Below are 14,166 nucleotides of genomic sequence, written 5' to 3'. Positions count from 1 at the left end.
CATTTACCAATAAAACATCCAATACATACCACAAAAATTAAAATAGCAAGCACTTGATGGTTATTTATATTATGATGATAGACTAAAACTTGAAAAGATAATTTTACTTAAAGGCAAATAAAATTAGTAAACATGCTCTAAAATGCCATTACTTTTTATTTTTTAATTGAAAGATATATAAATAAAATTGATATTATATATGTATATGTGTATGTGTATGGTATGAATGTACATACATACATTATATATATATATATATATATATATATACACACACATATATGTATGTATGTGCATTTTTTTAAATAAACCAAGTAAACTTATGCAGGTTCTTGTTGATCTTGGGTTGGTCAACTACACAAATCTCAAGCTCAAACCCAACCTGAAAGCTTCAACGGGCTTGATTTTGATTTCGTACCTAACTCAGTCATCATCAGGTTTGGGTTGGATCTGGATCAAGTACTAGGTCTGCAAGTTGAAGTAAGTTCTATAAATAGCTCTAAAAGCTCTCTCTGTCAAAATGAAACATCTAAGGGCTGTCATGACTGCTCTTCTTTCCTTAAAAAAATTAATTTCGTAGAAAAGTTTTCGTACGTCTTTGTTCATTGCATTGCTAACTATTTAACAATTAATCCTCCCAAATCACAATAGTATCTGGAGAAACCAGAGTTGCTGCATCCCCAGGTCTCCCTCTTGTCCCCTGTTGATGTTCAGATTTAGGACAATAAATGTTTCAGAAAACAAATTGTCTAAAAATCTTTTACATTCTTTTTCCGTCTCATGGATATCATATCATGTTATAGTCTTGTAGAGAAATGAGAAATAATGACTATATTTTCCAGACTCTATAAGCTGATTTGTTTTGTTTTATATTTTATCCCAACATGCATGGGATAAAAGTTGCCAGCCAGCAGCCAAATTTCTCGTAGCTTAAAGAGATTTGAACTCTTTGATAAAAAAAGTAAGCCGACCCTAATTCATTTCACTGGTAGAAGAGTGAAATAAGAACTAAAGCCATCTAAATTTAAACTTCAGATTAGAAAGCAACTGCTTGCCTTGCAAAATCATATAGCTGTAGACAAAAAACCAAACTAGAAAAGCACATATTACAAGAGCTAAAGCTACATACCAACATTTAAAACTTAAAAATAACAGCAGCAAAGAAGCTTTTATTAGCGACCAAAGTCTTTGTAGGTGCCATCTTTTAACCTGCATCAAAACATTCATGGACCTCACAGCAAAGGTAAGAAGGATCCTTAATTTCGTTTGCTCGAATATGTGAGCGGGGTTAGAACCAAAATGCTATGTTTGTTGAAAAATCTTCACCTCGCATTATCAAACCAAAGGAACACCTATTCTTCATCCAAAGGTGGAAGGAGGAACTACGGATAGACTAACCATTCATAGTTTTGATGTTTATTTTGATTTTTCTTCTCTAGGTAGAAGTGCTTATGTTTATTTTTGGCACATGCACACTAAGGTCCTGTTTGTGGGAGTTTTTGGAGGGCCAAAAAGCACTTTCTGGCCCTCTAAAAGTACTTTTAGATAAAAAATGATGTTTGGTAAAATTTTCGGAAAGCTGCTTCAGTTTTTGCGGAAAGTTGAAAACAGCTTTTGGAGAGAAGCTCCAATTTGGAGCTTTCCGAAAATGTTGTTTTCAGCTTTGTCGGGAAGCTATTTTTTGGACCAAAATACCCCCATTTAAATCACTTTTTTTTCCAAAACCCTCATCCCACCTCTTCCTCTCTCACCCATCCTCTCCCTCTCCCTATCTATCTTCTTCTTCCTCTCAACACCGCCGCCTCTGTTCCTTCTTCCTCTTCTTTTTTTTTTCTTTTTTTTTTTTGTTTTGGGAGCTCGTGGCTGCCCACGGTGGCAGCTACCATGCCGGCCACCACCCATCATCATCATAATAATGAGTGAGTGGCAAATAATCTGATCTAAATAAATAAAAAAATAAATAAATAAACAAAAATATTAGTAATTATTTAACCAATTTTATCACCTAGCTAGAAAATTTGTTCGAGAGATAAATGGTCATTAGAAGAATGAAAAATTAATTTACACTAATAATTATAATATTTTATATATTTATTATTGTATTATACTATAAATATAATATTATATTACATTATATCATAATACATTGATATGTTATGTTAAATAATTTAATATTATATTAAATTATTATTCTATAATACATAATGTTATATTATTATATTATAATAATATTATATTATATCATATATTTATGTATTAATACATATTATATTTTATTATGCTCTATTGTATAATACTGGTAATATCTTTTATGGTCATTTTGTCACACAAAAGTACTTTTTTAGTTTGTTTACCAAATACATGTTAAAGTGCCACAGCACTTTAGAAATGTAGTTACCAAACAGCAAACAGCTTTTTATAAATGTTTTGCTTCAGACAGCTCTACTTCCAAAAACTCTACTACTAACAGCTCCCCAAACAGGGCCTAAGACTAGCCCATCTTATCTTGTCTTTGCACAAGACATTAACCCATTCAAAAATTCGAACTTCCTAAAATCAACAAGAAAGAAAAGGAAGTCCAAGGTCTTCGTTTAATCTCTCTAAATTTTACTTTAGCGATCTCTCTAGAATTATTAAGTATCATGATGGTCTTACGAGCTTCATTATCAAATAAATAAGGATTTTTTGCATGAATACCCTTCTAAATATCGGATTTTGCATTAATACCCTTCCAAAATTGATTGTTACATATATATCTTCGTAAAACACTTATTTTGCTATTCTATCATTTTTATATTTTTGTTTTTGTAAATATACCCATGCTATCGAACGACGTTAAAAAAATTAACGGTTTCAAATTAAAATGACTAAAATACCCTTAATGGATAGACATGCAAATAGATCATGATCTCGTTAGTAGAAAAAGAAGACAGGGACAATAGCATAATTTTAAAAATTTATTTTATTTTTAATTAATATAAAAATGATTTTTTTTATATCGTTAGAACAATCGTTATATTACAGACATTTGTACAATAACAGAGTTTTACGAGGGTATATATATAAATATTAATTTTAGAAGCGAATTCATGCAAAATTCAATATTTAGAAGGATATTCATACAAAAAACTCAATAAATAAGAAAGTTCAACATTCTGCAGAGAAGATCATAAGAGGATGAATAGAGATCCTTAAACTTCAAAACATTGATGTAATTTTTTCCTAAAATAAAATCCAAATAAGGCAAAACTATATAGAAATTTGTTCCTTTACATTACAATACTGAAAATGGGCACAATCATCCTTGTATTCATTTAATCAGAAAAATAAAGTATAACATGTGCAATGTCTCACGATTTAATGCCATAAGAATACCATATTGCTCATGCTCTCAAAGCCTCTGCAATTTCTAGTGGTAAATTCTAATTGGTTCTGTTTCTGCTCTCCTGGAGATACAAATGAATCTCACGTATGAAATCTACGTAGCTGCTGGTGTGTGATCATCCCATTATTTACTTGCACAACTGGCAGCAACTGAGAGAGGAAAATAGTAGCAGTGTGGCATTTACTTTGCGAGACTCGCTTCTTTCCACCGTTGGCTTTCTCATTTTAAATCTCGTGACTCGCCACGCGTCCCCTAACGCCATGCCGTCGTCGGCCTTGGGAATTGCGAAGCTTCGCCATAGGAAGCAAAGGCGAGCCAACATTTCAAAATTCTGACGCCTCCCAACGGTCGGATTCTCCGACAAGCGCACGCCACCTCGGCCGTCCAATCCCAAACTTGCTTGACAGCTAGCACCCTCAGTACCCAGTTCAAATATCTCATAAATGAATAAAAAGATATGCACACCCAAAAACCACACCCCCTTCTCCCATCTCAGGCTCGAGATCAGAAGGTCCTGTCGGACGATACCGAGCATTGGATTCATCTGTATGTGCTTCCCTTTTCTTCTCATTGTTTAGTTCATAGCTGCTCTTTCTCTCTCTTTTAAGTATATATTGATAAAAAAACCCCTCCTGCCTTCTCCTGTCTCTTTCCTTGATGTAGTTTTCTTTTGTTTTCGATTTCGTTTGAAAGACGAGTTATTTTTGATGCCATTGACCGTTCTATCATCATCTCTCAGTCTTTTTCTTCAGCTGAACAAGAAGGCGTATGGTGTTCTCTGCTCCCCACTCTCGCTCCTACTGCTGTTGTCGGCTCTCCTTTTCTTGGGTGTTATTTGGTTCTTAAAGCAGAAGGAAGAGGCGGAGAAGCCCATCACAACAGCTGCTCCTCCCGTTAAAGCTACATCCTTTGGCCATCATCCTTCTCGCCCAAGCAAAGAGGCCCCTCGAGGTATTTCTGGAACCTTTGAACCAATTTCTCTTCTCTCTCTTCTGTTCCGGCTGGGAGGATTTTGGGAAGAATATACGTAGAACACACTCCTTCCTTTCCGTCCCTCCCTCTACTTCTCTCTTGGAAGCCAAGTTTTTCTGCTTTTGCTAGCATTTTTGCTCCCTTGCGGCACGCATCGATTTGACATCTTGGACCGACCCGGAAAGGGTTCCACCCGGCCGGTCAAGTTTAAACCGGATTCTTCCGTCCCGCTGGTTCGCCGGCGAGCAAACTTGCGCCGGAAAAGCGCTCCGGGTAGGCTAAATGACCGATTTGCCCTCGGACTTGTGGAGATGTTCCAAAACTGTGAAATGATATGAGGGCATTATGGTAAATTGGTCCAGGACTGGAGTACGGTGCCGGCCGAGGGAAAGATAAGGCTGGGAGGTGGGACTTGGGAGCGTCTTTGAGCGCCGTGAGTGGTCCCAACTCCCAAGAGTGCCCTTAAAAGGCAAAGCCCTGGTCCTTCTTCATGCGGCCTTTTGTCGAACGGAAGCCTCGCTCACGTGCGCTTGGCTCATCTTTTTACAGCTAAAAGATGCTCCGAGTTGAACTCTTTTCATCTCTTGTTTTTACACTCGGCGAGTTGACTCACGTAGTGTTGGCATGATCATAGATGAGTTAAGGTTGTCTTCTGCTTAAAGAGCATGAAATTGTTGAAGGGTCTGAAATTCTTGCACATATTAATATCAAACTCCAAAAAGTGTGAAGTTAAGACTTTTGCAGTATAAATTGTAATCAGATGATGCTAAGCCCAACAGGGGAAACGACCCTGACTCAGTAAATTGAGATTTGAAATACTGAGTTGCAACAGAAGAGCTGATACAGTAGTAGTAACAGTAGCTTGTGCCCAGCCTCTGCTCACACCTGTTAGGCGCACGAAACTAGCCCTTTTTCTGGACATGATCAGGGAGCAGGCATTTGCTATGTTGCTTGGTAGCCGTTACAGTAATCCATCCTTGATCACCTGCTCTTTCCTTCGCATCTACTCCATATTTTATCCAAGATCTCCCTTCTTTTAGCGTCCAAATCCACTCATTGCCCGCGTCTCGGCGCACTGGCTTCTCGGTACTTTTGATTTGGTTGGTCTAACTATGTTTTCGCCAAAATAGACTTCCCCTTTGATCTGAGAGAAGATTCTCAGCAGCTGAAATAAACTCCAGTTCCTCCCCACATTTGTTATATATTAAGCTTTCTACTCTCCTACTTAATCCCACCAAGCTCATCATCCACTTTTCTCCCATAAAAACGATTCCCAGCTTCTTCTTCCTCAACTTTCTTTCTTTCTTTTTCTTCTCTCTTTCCCTTTCTTCTCATTGCTTGGTTGTGTATCAGATCACAGCCACTATCAGCGGCCCATGGCTGAAGACTCCGAGCCTACCGCCGACGTCGACTCCGCCCACCACTGGCTGTCCCGAGCCCGGCAGCTCGTCCCCACCTCTCTTGACAAGGCCCGGGCGGCCACTGGCTTCCCCGGGCGCTGGAAGGCCATCGTCTCCAAGCTGGAGCGCGTCCCGCCGTGCCTCTCCGACCTCTCCAGCCACCCTTGCTTCGCGAAGAACGCACTATGTATAGAACTCCTCCAGTCGGTGGCAGACGTGCTGGCAGATGCCGTCGAACTTGCTGACCGCTCGTCGGAGAAGCCTTGCGTCGGAAAGCTTCAAATGCAGAGCGACCTTGATGCGCTCTCCGCCAAGCTTGATCTCAGCCTACGGGACTGTTCCCTTCTGATCAAGACTGGCGTTCTCGGTGATGCCACCCTGCCTCCGGTAGCTGCGCGCAGCCATGAGTCATCAGCCCCACCTCAGTCCAATGTATGTGAATTGCTCGCGCGCCTACAGATCGGCCATGCTGAAGCCAAGCATCGCGCAGTCGAGGGTCTGCTCGAGTTGATGAGGGAGGATGAGAAGAGTGTTCTTGCGGTGCTTAGCCGGAGCAATATGTCCGCCCTTATACAATTGCTCACAGCAACGGCTCCTAAGGTCAGAGAGAAAACTGCAACAGTGATTTGCTTGCTCGCCGAGTCCGGGAGTTGTGAGAAATTGCTGGTATCAGAAGGTGTGCTCCCACCACTGATCAGGCTGGCAGAGTCTGGGAGCCCGGTGGGCCGGGAGAAGGCAGTGGTGTCCCTTCAGAGGCTGTCCATGTCAGTGGACACTGCCCGCTCGATCGTCGGTCATGGTGGCGTGCGCCCACTGATCGAAATCTGCCAGACAGGGGACTCCATTTGCCAGTCGGCTGCTGCAGGCACCTTGAAGAATCTCTCAGCCGTGCCCGAAGTGAGGCAGACTTTGGCCGAGGAGGGGATAGTTAGAGTCATGATCGATCTCCTGGATTGTGGAATCGTTTTGGGTTCCAAAGAGTATGCTGCTGAGTGCTTGCAGAATCTAACAGCCAGCAACGACGGTTTGAGGAGGTCGGTCATCTTGGAGGGAGGCCTGAGGAGCCTTTTGGCCTACCTTGATGGGCCATTGCCACAGGAGTCTGCCGTCGGTGCATTGAGGAATCTGGTGGGCTCGGTCTCGGCTGAAGCTCTCATGTCACTAGGCCTCCTTCCCCGATTGGTACATGTGCTGAAGGATGGATCATTAGGTGCGAAACAGGTGGCAGCATCAACCATTTGCAGGATATCCAATTCGTCTGAGATGAAGAAAGTGATCGGAGAATTTGGCTGTGCGCCTTTGCTTGTGAGGATGCTCGAGACAAAGTCGAATGGCGCAAGGGAGGTGGCAGCCCAGGCCATTGCTACCTTGATAAGCTACCCTCAGAACAGTAGGGAGGTTAGGAAGGATGAGAAGAGCGTGCCAAGTCTGGTTCAGTTGCTCGATCCAAGCCCTCAGAACACGGCGAGGAAGTATGCTATATCTTGCCTGTTAATTCTATCATCGGGTAAGAGATGTAAGAAATTGATGATTTCTTATGGTGCTGTTGGGTATCTTAAGAAGCTCTCCGAAATGGATGTGGCTGGTGCCAGGAAGCTGCTTGAAAGATTACAAAGAGGGAAATTAAGGAGCTTGTTCAGTAGGAAATAGGTTGTAGTACTTTTTCCTTAGCGCAATGTGCTGCACTTATCCTCCTGTTTCACAGTCTCTATGAAACAGAGTGCTGAAGCTGTGAACTGGATTGTAATGCTTTCTTTGTTACCTTAAGCTTAGCTTTTGTAACTCAGGCCATGTTGTTTTGATGTAATATTTGCTAAAACTTAATGTGATGTGTTCTGACCCTAAACTGGTACATGTTTATAGTGCTGTTCTTGTCTTTCATTGTTGAGATATAATTTGTGGCCAAAGTTTTCATGCAAGTTCGCTCAGACCTTTTAAGCGTACTTTGTGCTTCGCTTTGCGGTTAATTGCTCATCTCACTAATTAGAAACCTATAAATCAATGTCAGATATCTAATGCTGCTGTCATCAGGTTATGCTGGTTATATGATGATCCTATTATCCAAATTTTCTGTAGCAATGACTTACTCTCGTTAATAAACAAAAGCATAGTACGGTAGTATCAGAACAATATCATTATGCCTCATTAGTATGTTGATGACCAAAAGCTTCATGTTTGACATGACTCATGTAACTGGTCACCAAGGTGATACTCTTCATAAGATTTTATGTCAATTTGTCTGATGCAAATCAGGTGAATTCGCAAGGCACTCAATTGCAATAGATAAAGTTACGTTCTCCATTCGTTCTTTCATCCTCGCGATCTTCCTGTTCATTTTCATCTATGACTGTACGAGTTAATAGATTCCTGATCAGATGCTACTATTATTGTTAGGTAAAGCATGTCTTTCAGGCTGTTGCAGTGGCAGTTTCATCGCCATCTTCCTTCACTTAGGACAGACAAAAGAGGGAAAGAGAAGGATACATAATGGATATGTATTCTTAAAACTAGAATTCCTTCTTTGTACCTATTCTTCTTGTCCGTTCCTACCTTGCTTCAAGTAATATTTCCTGATGTTTGTTTTTCATCTAATTTCATAGGTAACCTACGGTAGGCTTTGGGTCCACATATTCCAAGTGCATGCGTTCTTGCTGCTGGGAGTTCACCATCTAGTTTTTTTTTCCTCCAAAAAAAAGGGAGAACACTAGCTTGTTTATTTTTTGCAGTCTTTTTCACTGGTTTTGCGTCTTGTGAAGTGCTACAGCATCTTAAATGGAGGATAGATTTCACGTTAAGAATAAGCTTGCTGTTTAATTTATCGGTTACGAGTCAATTCGTTGCCGAGACCAAATCAGCACATATTTTTTGGATTAGTGCATGTCAATTTCATGGTACCTACTTTAACCTTATTTTATGGTTTATTTTCGTTCTGAAATTGATCGCAGGTGGCAAAAAAAATCACTTTGTTTCAGAAATCTCTTTTCCTTTATTTCTAAGTTTACTGTTATATGTATTTTTTCTACATATGCACTTGCTCCATGGTGTCTATTCTGGCTTAACATCCACTCATATTCTATTCTTATGGGGTTCTCCAAATAAACTTTCTTGCTTACTTGGTACCCCCACCCACTCACTCATCTCTCTCTCTCTGTGAAATCTCTCTTCAGAGAGTCATGAGGGAAGTTCATCAGTCTATGCAAGGGATCATGTTTGTCGGTTTCCTTTTGATAAACTATCACTTGCATCATCTTATATGCATGCATCAAGGGGCCAAAAGGAAAAGGAAGCTATGTAATGAATTGCAAAGAGTGAGGGAAAAAGAAATAGGAGATGCTTGTTACATTATATATATGAAGTTCTTTTGGGAAGAAGGCTTTATTTGATTACTGCTGCTTTCAGGTTTTCCTTTATCCACCTCTGATATGCATCTTCTCATGGATCAATAGAAGTGGTGCCCGCACTTAAATATGAAGTTGCTGTCATTATTGGTGAAAGTTAAGTAGCTGGCGATGCAAGACAGAAAAAAAAAAAAAAAAAAACGAAAGAATAGCACAAGGTCTCATCCAATGTGTAGATTTGGATGACTTTGACTTTATTTGGTGTGAGGAACTAGAAGCCTCTTCTCTTTGAGAAAGGTTTCATGGCTAGATTAACAAACCTACAGTAACCATGCACAACCTAAGCAAAGAAAAATCCATCCTGTACATATACTTTAGAAAAGAGTGGTCCTTAAAGTGCATGCACATATATAACTAATTTTCACACATACTCGATCGCATAAACCTCCACCATTGATATATAGAGCCCATTATAATAATTATGTAATTCATGCTATATATATAAAGAGTGACTATACAATCATGACACTCTATCTTCCTTTGTGTGCATAATTATTTCGAAGAGATTCGATTGTTCTGCTGTATTCTTCATTTGATGTGTACGTTGATCCACCCTCTGGTGTCTATTTGGTCTAGGTCCACAAATTCAGTAGGGAAATTAATTGCCCAATAGATACATTATCATATATTTAAACACAACCAAACCGTTAATTGATTAGTTTGAAAAAAAATGACCATTAAATAGAAATTAAAAATTTGGACAACATTAGAAAGGAGCATTTGTAGGTTTTAACAAAAGAAATAGGAGCATTTCTATCAAGCAATGACTAGTTCAGATTACCTTCACTCAATAATCTGGTATGGAAAAAAAAATATCACTTCTCTAGAGGTACTTGTTTTGCCTTATCTCTTTGTAAAAGAGGCGTGGGATTCATTATTTACATTACGCTCTCCTTTGTCCTCTTTTAGTACCAAACATAATAATCTGATATGGAATTTATTTTTGCGTGCTAGATCACTCCTAACCAAACAAACCCTAAGGATTTTAGGAAGAAAACGATAGCACAAGGCATGATAGTAGTAGAAAACCTTCCACCCAAGAATGGATTGGAAAATTATCCCATGCACACACCAAGTCCCTCCCCTTCTGCTTCAAGCTACTTCTTCAGCGGCGAGGTGACGGCCATTGTGGTCCTTAATAAAAATACCATGGTTCTGTTCCATTTGGATGAGCAGATACATCAAAAATCAACTTTAGCATGCCCCGTGTGGGAGATGAGAAAAAGAGCTCATCGCATTGGGTGAGAATCTGATGGCCTGTCCATCCAACAGTCACAGCAGATGTTAAAGTTACTCATATTCTGGATAATTAACCACAGAGCACAGGCTGCTAAGATGGATTAACGTCATCAGACTCCTTGAGAGAAGGGAAAATTGTAAGAGCATGTCCTCGGGGTTAGTCTTAACGTAGTCATGGCATCGGGGATAGAGAAATTATTGCCTACACTGCATGTACCAGCACGGCCGTGCTGGCAGCCAGTTATGGCCGCCGGTTTCTATGGTAGTGCACCAAGATGTGCACTTGATGAATGAGGCCCCTAAGAACCAGCAGCCAGGCCATAATTTCTCCTCACATTGATGCCAAAAAAGCAAAATAAAATCTGGTAGGAATAGCTTACTGGGCCAATTCCCAAAAATAGATTTAATAACCCTAGGATGACCCAGTACCTTCCAACTCTCGAAACACCCAGCATGACATGTCTCTACTTGGGCCGTTTGAATTTGTTTCGATATTTCAAAACAAAGGCCGTTGAGCCCGTTCGTGGGCCAAGGCAATGGCTTTCGTAGCCCAGAGCGAGGTTCTCCGTTCCCGTAACAGATTTGGGCTCATGCTGATATGGGCCCGCCTCAACCTTGTTGTTATTAAGGAAAAAAAAATATGGAGTTTGGTGAAGATGCAATGGATATGTCTTCATGCAATTTATGTTCAGGTTGGGATGGACAAACACAGAGACGCATCTACATTTATTATTTGCCTTCATGCAATTTGGTTATTCTGGCAGTAGAATTTTAGGAGACGCTTTTGCACATTTTTTTACAGGATCTTTTTACCTCCACGCTTGTTTTTGCTAGAGGTGTTGTTGGTTGGACTGATTTGATCTGAGTTTTGGTTTTCATACAATGGATTTGAGTGGTTCTTCGCTGGGTTTTGCCTTTACATTCCAATCCAAACTTTCCAACCAAATGGGGTCATTGGTTTAACAAAGTGGTCCATGAACTAATTCAGCTTAACCTGGCCAAGTAAACATAATTCATAATTACACGATGTCAAATTGCGTATAAGTGAAAATAGTTAACTTTTAGGTGGCATTTGGTGATCCAAAAGGGATCAAGGAGACCATAGATCACCGGTGCTTTTTTATTGCAGGGTAATTTAATCCTCGATGACTTAAGATCACCGTATTCGGTATACTATCTTCCGGTGATTAAAGATTCTCAAGTATCCATGAGTAATCTATTTGGTATTCTATAGATATCCAACATTACTGACTATACAATACCAAAACTATCTCTGATATATGTTATAAATATATATTTATTAATCAATATAGAGGACTTAACCTTAGATGTGGCAGCTCTATAGCCACACTTAGCCATACATGGCAGGCCTGGTTGGTTATCTTATTACCAAGACGCTGCTCACCACCGGCTAATTCATGTGATAGTTCTGGACTGAAGCTAACAGCCCACAAAATGCTTTTAAAAAAAAAAACAAATCTCTTCAATCCTTTGCTGCAGAAGATATGGTTGCTGGAAGTTTTGCTGTCACCGGTGACATGAAATGTAATGGCAATAATTAAGCGTGAGGTAGAAGGGTGGGTAGAATGAGTTTGAGAAGTTTCAAGGATTCTTTTGGTTTTCACATGAAGTTCTTATGGGGCATTTGTAGGGGTATATTAAATATATTGGATCTTTTAAGGAAGATTGAAAACTTGCTTTATTTCTGATTTTGGCTGAGCAAATTGATTTTTTTGTTTGGATGGTTTTGCCTAGATCTTTAGGTGTATCACTTTGTTGGTTTAGGTTTGGGAGGCTATCTAAAGATATATCATTCTGCTGAATGAGGGCTATTGAATATGACACGATCTAGATAGCCATGAGATTTGAGTTTTAGAATAGCCACACTTATGCTAAAGAATTTGTTTTCCTCCAAATATCTATGAAACTTATTGCTGCAGTGCTTCAAAATATTCTTAAAGGACATGAAATTTAAGCATAATCTAGAGAAAATAGTTCCAACGAAAAATGAAGAGATTCTATCAAAAAGAGAGAGAAAAAAAAATGAAGAGATGACATAGCTATGTATACAGTTAATTTAGCCTCAAAAATTTGTATTAATGAAAACTCCAAGAGTGACCGCAATTTCAGTTAGCCTCATTAGTTGGTTAAACTCCAAATCTAGCTCCAGTTTTGAATTATTTTGGGAGAAACGAAAATGTTATTTCAGAGGCCCATTTCACAGTGGGCCTGGTCCAGCCCGGTTCGGCCTGGGCTGGCTGTTTGGGCCACTCAACGTGCGCCCGGCCCGTGAGTCCGGGAAGGAATGGAGAGCCTGGCACCGCACAAAATCTATTGATATCCCTTCTCTGTTGGATGAGTTCCTCGGTTTGCACTACTTTAATTGAGGTTTGTGCATTTGCTGTTGTTACCTTCTCCTTACAAGAGACATGCTTTTGCTTGTTGACCGGGGCTGCAAATTGGCTATGCTGAACTGAGCTTTGGTCACCTCGGGCTGGCTTATTAAATGGAAGGGGTATTCAATATCAAGCAGCTCTTAGCTGAAACTCTTCCAGCATGGTTCTCTTCCTACAAAACAACCTTGGACAAGCCTTTCTTTAGCCGAGATTGAGGTTCTACATATTTTTGTTAGCCCAATGATATGTATCGTAGAATCGGGCTTGAACTCGGATGTTTCTTAAACGAATGGGTTCGGCCTATTATGAGCTGGGCCAAGCTATTCATGAATGACCTGGTTTATTTGCAGCCTGTTATAGATACATAATGTTGTCAGGTGCACCATGACCATGAGGCATATTGATCTTTTTTCTTTTCTTTTTCTTTTTTTTTTTGTGCTTAGAAAAAGGGGAAGGGGGAGGAAGGGACAAGCCCACCCCTACGTAGCTGCCCCCACCCCGCCAGGAGAATGTTCGATGCGGGCAGAAATGACCGTTTGTTGGGCACCCCGGCCGGTTTTTACTTATACCCTCCCCACCCGTGGGCCCGGCTCGGTTACACCTCTGAGCTCCGGCACGAATACCATGTGTGAGTACGTCACACCTGGCACCACCGAGGCTACTAGCAGAGCGATACGCCCTTCTAGACCCCGTGTCCGAGCAGGGAGCATCCGGTCTCCACAATTTAATCGACGCTCGTCCGTTTCGAACTCGGAACCACTTAGTTGGAAGTAAGGCCATGTTTCCATTAGGCTACCACCTCAGTGGTGCATATTGATCTTTTTCACCATTTGGTGTACGTGCAATTATAATTGATGAAGAAGTTAGAAAAGGAGCTGAAAAGCATGCTGATACATACAAAGTCGGTTAACATGTCACTTCGCTGTTGCATGTTTGTGCTGAATGCTGCCATGTCATGCCATGAAGGTGGGTCTCACTCTTTAAATGTTCAGTGATGTCAATAGTAGCTGCATATCATTAGGGGTTGCGGATGATGAGGCAACTCTGTTCTTTACCTGATGTCTCTAGATCGACGTATGATGCATAGAGTATTGATGTTTGGATGCCCTAAATGCATTCATCTCTATGTAGCATTTCTAAAAGAATGTTTAAGCGATGCATATAGACATGACCAATGTTAATCTTGAATTAACATTACATTCTTTAAATTATGTATCACAAGTTTCCATGATTCTTTTTTTTGTTTTTTTGTTTCGAAACAATATTCTACTGCGACCTGCATCTATTTGAAATGACCGAATATTTAACCCAATCAAAAGGCCCAATGAGTCCCGTTATTACAAATAGGTGCACTGGTACGTACCGTACGTTTGCAA

At 40.3% G+C, this 14,166-nt stretch overlaps 1 protein-coding gene across 2 annotated transcripts; it reads left to right on the top strand.

Annotated features, from left to right (window-relative positions):
- Window positions 1–3,674: 3,674 nt before the first annotated feature.
- LOC120109049 (ARM REPEAT PROTEIN INTERACTING WITH ABF2-like) lies at window positions 3,675–7,638 on the top strand. 2 transcript variants are annotated; one of them, XM_039122787.1, is made up of 3 exons: window positions 3,675–3,931; window positions 4,125–4,336; window positions 5,711–7,638. In XM_039122787.1, the coding sequence occupies exons 1-3, from the start codon at window positions 3,843–3,845 to the stop codon at window positions 7,405–7,407; spliced, it is 1,998 nt and encodes a 665-aa protein (XP_038978715.1). In that variant the 5' UTR covers window positions 3,675–3,842; the 3' UTR covers window positions 7,408–7,638. The 2 variants fall into 2 exon arrangements, with proteins under 2 accessions (XP_038978715.1, XP_038978718.1); XM_039122790.1 differs by having other exon boundaries at window positions 3,850–3,931; window positions 4,138–4,336.
- The last annotated feature ends 6,528 nt before the right edge of the window (window positions 7,639–14,166 follow it).

Source organism: Phoenix dactylifera, chromosome 2 (assembly GCF_009389715.1).
Source record: "Phoenix dactylifera cultivar Barhee BC4 chromosome 2, palm_55x_up_171113_PBpolish2nd_filt_p, whole genome shotgun sequence".
NCBI classification, from domain to species: Eukaryota; Viridiplantae; Streptophyta; class Magnoliopsida; order Arecales; family Arecaceae; genus Phoenix; species Phoenix dactylifera.
The sequence above is the reverse complement of the archived record's forward strand: the minus strand, read 5'-3'. Positions and strand labels throughout refer to the sequence as shown.

Bases quoted from the DNA above. Each gene is read 5' to 3' on its own strand.
- LOC120109049 (XM_039122787.1), top strand. From the start codon at position 3,843: ATGCACACCCAAAAACCACACCCCCTTCTCCCATCTCAGGCTCGAGAT. The intron at 3,932-4,124 runs GTATGTGCTTCC...ATCATCTCTCAG, and splicing joins ACCGAGCATTGGATTCATCT to TCTTTTTCTTCAGCTGAACA. The intron at 4,337-5,710 runs GTATTTCTGGAA...GTTGTGTATCAG, and splicing joins AAGCAAAGAGGCCCCTCGAG to ATCACAGCCACTATCAGCGG.